The 11,554-nt window shown below is 50.4% G+C and overlaps 1 protein-coding gene across 1 annotated transcript in view; it reads right to left on the bottom strand.

The window, feature by feature from the left end:
- GPR179 (G protein-coupled receptor 179) overlaps positions 1-11,554 on the bottom strand; it is a 221,240-nt gene that overhangs the window by 9,196 nt on the left and 200,490 nt on the right. The window contains exon 10 of the mRNA XM_069237498.1: positions 2,116-2,262. Coding sequence (XP_069093599.1) covers positions 2,116-2,262 — 147 coding nt within the window. The remainder of the gene's footprint in view (positions 1-2,115; positions 2,263-11,554) is intronic.

Raw genomic sequence — 11,554 nt, 5'->3', positions numbered from 1 at the left:
TCTTAATATGCAGCGACTAGATAAAGAAAAGTGGCTTCAACTGGCTTTTAGCAGCAGAGAGCCTAACACCACCTCCCAGTAAGTGTTAACCTTTGAGGGTGAATGAATATATTGAGTGATGTCACAGTAAGAGTCTTCAGTAGATTGGGGATAATTTCCTGTATATTTCTTTCCTCTCTGTCCCATGGGTGTGGTGTGCAAAGCCTAGTGGGAATTGGCTCATTTTCACCCTCAAAAATAGGGTGGAATTGACAATGTCTGGAAGGATCTGGCTTCACCATGAATGATGGGGAAGTGTGAGTATTTGGAAGTCTGAATGAGTCTGCTTGAGCCTGTGAAGAGGAGAGTGACCAAGCTTAGCTGATGCGGCAGCAGACAACAGGATGAATTTCCTAAAGAACCCCTGTCTGGGAAGGACCCGCTTCACCCTCTAGGCAAGAGCAGACTCCAAGAGAGAACAGGGGCAGCATTGGTCCCCTTGAGCTGCAGACAGCTAGTCTTCTGGAGACTTCCAGTCTTGCACATCTCTAAAACAACCAGAGTGCATCTGTGACGCAGAAATGTTTGTGATAAAATAAATGGACTGCTACAAAGAGCTACCATCCATTGGGTGGATTAGGGCAGTGGTTCCCAACCTGTGGTCCGGGGACCCCTGGCGGTCCACGAAGCCTTCTCAGGGGGTCCGTGACTGCTTAGAAAATTAAAAAATATTAACAAATATTGACAAATTAGGTCCCCAGCTTCCAGTAATGACTCAGGCGGGGGTCCCCGGATTCCAATGATGATTCAGTGGGGGTCCTTGGGTTCCATTAATGTTAAAATGGGGGTCCACAGAAATCAAAAGGTTGGGAACCACTGGATTAGGGCATCCTGAGAAGACTTCTCCTTGTATTCTGGTTTTAGGTTGGCAAGGTCATTTCTAGTGTACACTGTCCCTAGCTTAGGACTTGTAGAAACTCAATGACGGGGTCAACTGCCATGGGGTGAAAAAATACATCTGCCTCACTGGATCCACAGGCTTAGGTACTGTCGCTCATACTTCCCACCTGCCATTAGGAGTGACCTCCACAGCTTAGGGTTGGTATGGCATACTGGGGCAAGAGCGGGTAAGGTTAGCATGGTGGGACCCTCTTAGGGTAGTGTCTTATGGCAGATATACTTTTCTCATGGTGTGAGGACGCTGGCATCTGGTATAGTGGAAGGTATGATCGATCTCTTGTAGGAATGTCTATGAGGTGGTGAATTTCTAGCTTTTCTGGAGTGTTTGAGTGAGATTTATGAACGTAATTCCAATTATTGATGATGTAGAACTCAGACTGATGGTTAATGCATTTACTGAGAATGTCTTTGTTTTAAAGTGGGGTAATGTACAAATACTACATAAAATTTACCAAGGAGACACAGAGGAGGGCATGTGCTCTACAGCTTCCAAGGGTTTCGGGCATGGGGAAGTCTCTTTATTTACATGCTCAGGTGTTGCTACTCCCAGTTCTGCTAGGAAAGTATAGCCTTTCCTTTGAGTGGTATACTGCCACGTGGTCCAATTATTGGGCTACAGAAGGGGCACTGCTCCAGCTGGAGGATTGCTTGGACAGCAGTCCAGTCCTCTATCGAAGACTGGTTCCTTACAGGCCCTCCCAGGCTACACATGTAAGCACCTATACATATCCCCTTTTGACCAGTCCTAAAGGCCAAGGAGGTTTTGAGAAATATGGACTCAATGAAAAAAGGCTGCTCTGAACTTGACTGGACTGGTCTTTTGCCATCTGGATTCCGCATGAAACAGCTGGAGAAGGGGTGGGCGGGCAGCTGTTCGCTTGAGAAGGCTAACAAATTGGCAGGGAAATCAGAGTTTTATGAGGTTTGAGGTGTGGTTCTTCAGAAGGTCCAGCCTGTGAGAGGGGTACTATCTTTCTACAGCCCAGCTACACTGCAGAGCTTAAATTCCGGCCTCTTGGTCCCTGAAAACCCCTTCCCAATCCGACCCCTCTACTCTGGTACAGAATGCTTTGCTTTCGTTTGATCTGTTATGTGCAGGGTGGTAGATGTCCACAGCCAAGACATCTTTATCTTCACGTGTTTACCATGAGAGGAAAGTCAGTGTGTTAGACTCACCCTGATGTCATCGGGGTCCAGGCTGTGCTCGCTCCAGGCAGAGGTGATGCTGCTGTTTAGGTAGGACCCGGATCGCCGCAGGTCCATTTCATCCTCGTAAACCTCGGCTGCTATCTCCTCCCGCAGGGGGGCGCCAGCGTGCAGGAACTGGGCAAAGTGCGAGACACAACAGCGCAGGATGAACAGGGCGCATATCTGAGCTTGGGTACCTACAGCATGGATATCTGTGCAAAAGTGAGAGGCAGGGGTGGAAATGAGGGTAATGAGACGTGAGAAGGGAGTAGAAGGGGTGCATGGACAATGGGGCGAGAGCAATGCCACGGAGATTGAGAAAGCACGAGACTTAGACAGAGTAAGGGCGCAAGCTGTATGTAATGTCGCTGGCCAGTGGCGTAACTGGCCAGCCGACACTGAAGTATTATAGAGGGGTGTTCCGGGGGTGTGTAACACCCCGTGTGAAATCCCCGGATGTTTCCGAGGGATTTCACCTCGTTCTGGTGTTGTGTTGGTTTGCTCCGTGGCCTCCGGCCCAGAGCTATAAATAAAGAGGAGGCGTGGCTGGGGGCATTCAGAAACAGCAACACGAGACGGAGCCCTGTGTTAAAGGGCTCCTCTCGGAAAAGGCCGCACCCAACCACGCCGACCGGTAAGCAAATGAACCGAGTTGCGTGAGTTATTTAAATAATAGCGCGCTACGCGCGAAGCATGTTTAAGCCCTTTTCAGGGCTTTAAACACAACAAATTGGCGACAAGGCAGGCGACCTCACGCCCCTAGGTTGGAGCTCCCCTGCGGCCGTGTGACACACGGTGCTCGTGCAGCGGGCGGCCGAAACATTAAAAAAAATATAATAATAATAAATCAGCCACAACACAAAGTAAATGACATTATAAAGAAGAAAAAAGAAGAAATGCTCCTACAAAGCGCCTATACTGAAGTTTTTCCTCTTCATCCCCTGAAAAGAGAGCTGGCAAACATAGGAAGGAGGCTCAGCCCTGAAATTGGAAAAAAGAAGAAGCACGTCAAGGCACAGTGAGTACAAGTGCCCCCCCATTGCCCATAACAATAGTCACTTCGCAAGACAGACACTGCGGCAAGAGACCCATCTGGCATCACCCCTGCCACAATGTCGGCTATACCTCCAGTAGAACCATTTATAGTGGAAGGTGCTCCCTCTACGCAAGCGCCAAAGTGGAGAGAATGGGTAGAGAGAGTGTTGCTATTTTTTGAGGCCACGAAGGTAGCAAATTACCAGAAACGCGCCATGCTCATCCACATAGGAGGGAAGGACATATATAAGATATCAAAAAACCTCGTGGAAGATGCGCCAAAAACACATGCGACACTCATAGCTGCCCTCAACCGCCATTTTGAACCAATGGTCAATACTGATTATGAGAGATTTATATTTAGACAAGCGAGGCAACAGGTGGATGAGTCGTTAGATGCTTTTCACCTAAGGCTAAGGGAGTTAGCGGGCACGTGCCAGTTTAATGATGAGACTGAAGAAGTCCAAGGACAATTGATACAAGGATGTGCCTCTCTCCTGCTCAGGGAACGCATACTAGAGGAATCCGGAAAATCATTACTGGATATTTTACAGCTGGGTCGCACAAAGGAGCTATCAAAAGCCAGGGCTTCGCACATGGAGGCAGCGCTACAGCGTCCCATAAAGGAAGAGGTGACCAATACAGTAATGGTACCCAGAAACCCCCCCCCACAAAAGGTGAATAATCCACGGCCCAGACAGTGCAGGTATTGTGGTGGAGTACCACACCGAGCATCTGAGTGTCCGGCAAGGGGAAAAATATGCTCTGCTTGCGGAAAAATGAATCACTTTGCCAAGGTTTGCAGATCCAAAAGCGCTCGAGGGGCTACTGTCAACATTGCACTCAAAGAAGCCCCTCCCGGAAAATCGGAGCGAGGGAGTGACATGGATGATGACGAAACGGTCATTCATGTCGTACACTCCTTATTTGCGGCCACACCTACCAGCCCTCGCCAAGCGCAACTTCCAAGGTGCCAGATACTTATGGGTCATCACGAAGTGGTTGCTGTAGTAGATACAGGGCATCCATAAACCTACTGGCAGCAGAAGAACATTGCCAAATGTCCCCGACTCCAGCACTGACCAAGACAAATCTCAAGGTGTATGCATATGGACAAAGTACCCCCCCTCTCCCTGAAGGGGTATGTTCCAGACCACCATCACTCATGGACAACAGTCAATACTGGCGAAGGTGTACGTGACCGAGGGAGGAACCGGCATGCTATTAGGCTGTAGGGCGGCAGAGGAGTTACAAATAGTGACCTTTGCGCTCAGCATTCACCAAGAGTCGGTGACGGACTTGGTAGCCAAATATGAGGGAATCTTCAAAGGCATTGGGTGTCTCCGAGGCCGGGAGATCAAGCTCCATATTGATCACACAGTTCAACCTATAGCTCTCCGCCATCGGCGAGTAGCGTTTCATCTCAGACCCCAGGTGGAGAAAGAATTAGACAATCTGGAGAAAGCCGGGATCATTGAGAAGGTTTTGGGGCCCACCCCCTGGGTTTCTCCCATCGTGGTAGCTCAGAAGCCCAAACAACCAGGCGAGGTGAGAATCTGTGTGGACATGCGTCTCCCAAATGCGGCCATTAAAAGAGAGAGGCACCTGACCCCTACGATCGATGACATTTTAGGAGAACTCAGTGATTCTAGATGGTTCTCGAAGCTTGATCTCCGGTCTGGGTACCACCAGTTGGTGTTGGCCCCGGAATCCTGCTACATAACGACGTTCTCTACCCATGTGGGGCTCCGGAGGTACAAACGTCTGAGTTTTGAAGTATCCAGGTTTTTGGGGTATCCAGTGCGGCGGAAGTATTCCAAAATGTCATCCAGGAGCTGTTGGTGGGTTTGCCGAGAACAATAAATGTAAGTGACGATATCCTTGTCCATGCCCCCACCATTGCTGAACACAACGCCCGACTACAAAATGTCCTACAACGCATTCAGGACTCGGGACTCACTTTGCATCGGCAAAAATGCGAATTTCTAAAAGACAGAATACAATTCTTTGGTTACACGTTCTCGGAGAGCGGGGTTGCTCCAGACCCCGCAAAGGTAAACGACATCAAGGAGGCGCCACTGCCCACTACAGTCACCGAAGTCAGAAGTTTTCTAGGGATGGTAAACTACTGTGGTCGATTTATAAAGGACTTATCCAATCTGACCGAACCTCTGAGGAATCTCCTCAAAGTATCCGAGTCGTGGCAATGGGGGTCCGCTGAGCAAATAGCGTTTGACAAAATCAAAGAAGCGTTATCAAGCAACACGGTGCTGAAATATTTTGATCCAAGAAAAAATACCAAGGTCGCTGTTGATGCGGGACCCATGGGTTTAGGTGCTGTGCTATTGCAGGAACAGGGGGAAGGAATGTGGGCTCCTGTTGCCTATGCCAGCCGTTCGCTCACTGACACTGAACAGCGTTACTCGCAAATTGAAAAGGAGGCCATAGCGGTCCACTGGGGTTGCAAGCATTTCCATATTTATGTGTATGGCCGCCCGTTTGTCATGACCACTGACCATAAGCCATTGCTTCCACTGTTCAATGGAACCGCTTCCAAGCCACCGCCCAGAATTGAGAAATGGATGCTACAATTGCAAGATTATAGGTGTCAATTGGAATATCGCCCGGGGTCCGAAAACCCGGCTGACTATCTTTCGAGACATCCCGAAGTGCATCAGAGGTGGAAGTCAAAGAAGCAAGGGAAACTGAAGAATATTAGATATGTGACTGATCGATCCCAGCCGTTGCCAATGACGATGGGGGAAATAATACAAGCGACTAAGTCGGACGAGTGCCTGCAGAAAGTGATGGCAGCCATACAGAGTAATCAGTGGCATCATGTCAAAAACCAATTGCCTTTGCTGAACGTTGAGGCTCAACGCGTCCTTGGAAGTCTCTACAGCGTGAAGAGTGAACTTACCACTGACTCCCAAGGGTGCCTGTTAAGGGGAAGTCGTTTGGTGATCCCTTCTTCCCTCACTGCCAAAGCTGTTGAGTTGGCAGACAATGGCCACCAAGGGATGGTCAAGAGTAAGAGCCGCCTCCGATCCAAAGTATGGTTTCCCCTAATGGATGAAAAGGTTGAACGTTTGGTCAGGTCGTGCCGTTGGTGTCAGCCTACCAGTGAGTCGAGCCGGCCTGTCCCCATTGAGACTGAGCCAACCCCAACTGGTCCGTGGGTCTCCGCAAGTTTGGATTTTGGTAGTTTGCCTGATGGACGCCACACTATGGTCATCATTGATGATTTTTCAAAGTATCCTGAGGTTGAGATTATTCCGGTCCTCAAGGCAGAGGTAGTAATTTCTGGATTAGAAAAAGCTATGGCCACTCATGGTCTTATTGCAGAAATTAAGACTGACAATGGGCCACCTTTTCAGAGCAAGGAACTTGCTGAATACCTAAAGATCACTGGCACCCGTCATCGCCGGGTCACCCCTCAGTGGCCTCAAGCCAACGGGGAGGTGGAGCGGTTCATGCGGACTTTGAATAAGGTGATACGAATTGCGGTGGCCGGCGGCCAGTCTGTTGAGTATGCCATTTTTTCGTTCTTACGGAACTATCGACAAACGCCTCATTCTACCACCAATCTCGCTCCCAGTCATGTTGTATTTGGGAGGGCGTCTGTTGATGCTATTCCTCATCATCCTTCTTGGGTTCCTCCTGAGTTGGCCCGAGACGTGGTTCAGGAGAAACGGCGGATGTCGAATGTACGAGTCAGCCGTTCTCGGCGAGCCACAGCGTCAGACCTGAGAGTGGGTGATTGGGTGTTACTCAAGCAGACCCTACCGGGTAGTAAGTTTTGTACACCTTTTTCTACGGTTCCCTGGAAAGTTGTTCAACGGAATGGGTCTGCTGTGGTTGCCCAGCGGGGGTACCGATATCGTGACCCGAAATGTGTCGTTCTTCAAGAGATTTCATGACGCGGAATCATCTCGAGATGAAAGTGTTGACGGTGCTGATGGAGGTAGCCCGGTGTTCGAAGGACCTGAAACCAGTGTGCCACCGCGTGATCCTGTGAGTCGCCCTGACGGTGCTGTTGAGCCTGTCCCGTTTGGACCAGTGACTGGTGGTCCAGCCACTGAGGTGGCGTCTCAACGATCCGGATCTGCCCGATATGGTTTGCGGGGCAATCCCTGTCCTACTCGTCTCCGTGATCATTTGTGTGATTATTGACTGATTAGTCTTTTTGTTGTTTTTGTTGTTCTCGCATTTTTTTGGAGGAATGTAATGTCGCTGGCCAGTGGCGAACTGGCCAGCCGACACTGAAGTATTATAGAGGGGTGTTCGGGGGTTGTGTAACACCCAGTGTGAAATCCCAGGATGTTTCCGAGGGATTTCACCTGGTTCTGGTGTTGTGTTGGTTTGCTCCGTGGCCTCCGGCCCGGAGCTATAAATAAAGAGGAGGCGTGGCTGGGGACATTCAGAAACAGCAACGCGAGACGGAGCCCCGTGTTAAAGGGCTCCTCTCGGAAAAGGCCGCACCCAACCACACTGACCGGTAAGCAAATGAACCGAGTCGCGTGAGTTATTTAAATAATAGCGTGCTACACCCGAAGCGTGTTTAAGCCCTTTTCAGGGCTTTAAACACAACACTGTACTAGAAGAGGCACAGGGGCAGATGGAGGCCTCAGACTAAGTATAGTCTGTGATGGGGAAGCCACGATGCAGACCGGAGCAAACAAACCAACCCGGGGCAGTGGAGTCACACAAAATATTGCTCCCCAACAGAATGTGGTGAGGTCCCCTGAGTCGTCCATATGTGGGGAATATTCAGAGCTGAAGAGGGCGGGGGCTGCACGTGCCTCGGTTACGCCCCTCCCCTGGGAGACCAAAAATAGCCATAAGGACAGCCAGGTCGAAGAGCAGGGGGCAACTTCATCCAGGGGAGAACACCTCCATACAGGGAGATGGGCTTATGATTAATACATAGAGGCAGGAAGGGTCTCTAATATGCTTGCAATGAGGACAGTGCCCCAGTGGGGCAGGTGTCGTACTTCCAGAGAGGGCCATTCATGTGATTGCTTAGAAGGGGGATTCTGCGCCTCCACAGAGGGGTCTCTCGAAGCCCTCGTGTGGATGCATAGTGGGGCCTCTTCTGTGCCTCCGCAGAGGGGTCTCACTTACGCGTTCACTGAAGGGTTGCTTGTGGGCATCTACAGTGAGGCCTCTTGTATGCTTACAGAGAAGAGCTTCTTGTGTGCTTTCTATAGAGGACCGGGGCTGGGCTCTACTATACTTCGACAGAGGGCCCCTCATGTGCATGCACAGGGTGGTCTCTTGTATGTTTCCATAGGGAAACCTCTTTAGAGCATCCTGAGTGAAGCCTCTCGTGTGCATTCACAGAGGTCTGTCTCCTATTTTTCCTTGGAGGGTGCCTCTTGTCTGTATCCACAGGGAGGCTTCTCATGTGCATTCACAGGAAAGCCTGTTATGTGTAAGACCAAAGGGCCTCCCGTGTGCATCCACAGAGGGGCCTCTTTTGTGCATCCACAGGGGGTCCTCTCCTATGCTTTCACAGACGGGCCTCTTTTCTGATACCACAGAAGGACTCTGTGTGCTTCCACGTAGGGGTCGCTTGTGCTCCTGCAGAAGAGCTTTTTGTGTCCTTCCACAGAGACCCCCCCTCGCGTGTTTCCAGACTGAGCATCTCAGCAGCTTCCTCAGAGCCTCATCTCCTGTCGTCCAGCAAAGGGGGCTCTTGTGTGCCTCCAAAGAGAGGCCTCTCCTCTTCATACAAAGACCAGGTTCCTGTGTACTGCCACAGAAGAGTGTCTTGTATGCTTCAACGGAGCAGGACCCTCAAAAGTGAGGGCAACAGGGCCTGACTGCTTCAGAGCCCGCACTTTTCAGGGCCCCTCGCTGCCTCTGTAAAAATATTTACATTTATCACAAACGCAGGCCTTGTGTACAATTGTGATTCAAAGTATGGTCAATTGGGCAGCAATTATGCCATATCCTGCAGCTGCTATAAATGTTTTTCAGGGCAGGAAGTCTATTTGGAAGGAGGTCGTCCTGCTGCAAATTATCATGGGGGTGCCCACAGGACGTTAGTGTCCTGGGCTTTAAAACACTTCTGTTGTCCGCTACACAGGGGCCTCGTCTGCGTTTCCATGGAGGATCACCTCATATGCTTCCAGCAGGGGCCCTCCATGTGCTTCCACACCAGGCCGCTCCAGTTTATTACAAAATCCTCTTTTGTGCTTCCACTGTGGGGCATCACGTGTGTATCCATAGATGTGCCTCGTGTGCTTCAACATAGCTGCCTTGAGCGAGCCGCCATAGAGGAACTTCACGTGTGGTACCACAGAGGGGCCTCACATTTGCTTCCACAGAGGGGACATCCCTCTGCTTCCACAGAGGGCCTGTCATCTGCTTCCATAGAGGGAACCCTTTAGTGCTTCTGCAGAGGGGTCTACCGCATGCTTCCAAAGAGGGACCTCTTCTGTACCTCGAAAGAAGAGCCTCTTGTGTGCTTCCACAGAGGGGTCTCTCATGTGCTTTCACAGAGGGGCTTGGCATCTACTTGTATAGAGGGAATCCTTTAGTACTTCTACAGAGGGGTCTCTCGCATGCTTCCAAAGAGGGACCTCTCCTCTACTTCCAAAGAAGAGCATCTTGTGTGCTCCCTCACAAGAGGGGTTTCTCATGTGCTTCCACAGTAGCCTTTGTTATGTCCACCCATAGTAGGGTATCTTGTGTGCTTTAACAGAAGAGCTTCCATAAAGGACAGGGACCTCTATTGTAATTCCACAAAGGGGCTTCTTGTACGCTTTCATAAGTGGCCCCTTGTTTGTTTCAATAGAGGGGCCTCTTCTGTACTCGCACACAGGAGCCTCTCGTGCTTCTGCAGAAGGGCCCCTCACCTGTATCTACTGGAGGGCCTCCCATGTGCATTCACAGGGAGACCTGCCGTGTGCATCAACACATTGGCCTCCCTTATGCTTCCAGAGAGGGCCTCTTTTGTGCTTCCTCAGAAGGGCCTTTTGTGTGCTTCCGCGGAGTTGTCTCTTGTGTGCTTCCGCAGAAGAGCTTCTTGTGTATTTCGATACAGACTCCCTCATATACTTCCACAGTGGGCCTCTCAAACGCTTCCTCGGAGCCTCCGCACCTGTCCTTACACAAAAGAGCCTCCTGTGTTTCCAAAGAGAGGCTCCTTGAGCGCATTCATTAAACAGCCTCTCGTGCGCTTCCACAGAAGAGCATCTTGAGCGCTTCCACATAGCAGGACTGTAAAAGGTTGGGGCCAGCAGGGCCTGATTGCCCCAGACCCCGTACTGTTCAAGGTCCTGTTACCTCTGTCAAATGTTTTCATGTGTCACAAAAGCAGGCCTTGTGTGTGTTTGTGACCCAAAGTATTGCCAATTAGGCAGTATGCTTAAGTTGCCTGCAGCTATCTCAGGACAGGAAATCTATTGTGAAGGGGGTTCTCCTGCAAAACAAAGGGTCCCCAAGCCAAAGGAAGTTAGCGACCCAGGCCCCCCAAAAAGCTTCTGACATGTCTGCTTTTATGCCACTTAGGGACCTCTTGTGTGCTTCTACAAATAGGCTTCTCATGCGCTTCCATAGAGGGGCTTCTCATGCGCTTCCATAGAGGGGCTTTACAGCTCCTCCCACATAGGGATTGACTGTGGTTTTCATGTGCCCTTCCTTAGAGGGCCCTTGCATGCGCTTTGGCACAGGGAAATCTCTTATGATTCAACGAGGGGTGCTTCGTGTTCTTTCTCTCAAGGCTTCTCTAGGGTTTACTCACAGACTCCTAGACAGAGCTTAGACAGAGGGTCCTCTCGTAAGGCGTTTGCTTCTTCAGTAGGGACTCTAATGCGCCTTCATAGAGAAGCCTCCTGTGCGCTTCAATAAAGCTGCCTTGTGTGTGCTTCCATAGAGGGGTCTCATGTCTGCTTCCACCGAGGGGCATTGCACCTGCTTCCATAGAGGGGTCTCATGTCTGCTTCCACCAAGAGACGCTGCATCTGCTTACATAGAGGGGTCTCATGTCTGCTTCCACAGAGGGGCCCTGAGTATGTTTCCATAGAGGGGACCCTTCTGTGCTTCCACAGAAGAACCTCTTGTGTGCTTGCATGGTAGGGCCTCTCGTATGCTTGCACAGAAGGACTCCTCGTGCGCTTCCATTGAGGGGCCTCTTTTGTGTTTGTAGAAGGGCCTCTCATCTATATCCACAAAGTGGCCTCTCGTATGCTTCCATAGAGGGGCCTTTTTTGCGATTCCACATTGTGGCCTTTTGTATGATTCAAGAGAAGGGCCTCTTGCGTGCTTTCACAGACGAGCTTCTTGTGTGCATCCATAGAGACCACCTCCTGTGCTTCCACAATAGGCCGCTCATGAGACTCCTCAGAGCCTCCTCACCAGTGCCTCTAATGTGCTTCCAAAAAGA

Source organism: Pleurodeles waltl, chromosome 6, assembly GCF_031143425.1.
Source record: "Pleurodeles waltl isolate 20211129_DDA chromosome 6, aPleWal1.hap1.20221129, whole genome shotgun sequence".
Classification (NCBI taxonomy): domain Eukaryota; kingdom Metazoa; phylum Chordata; class Amphibia; order Caudata; family Salamandridae; genus Pleurodeles; species Pleurodeles waltl.
Note: the sequence above shows the minus strand (reverse complement) of the source record. Positions and strands in the feature narration are given on the sequence as shown.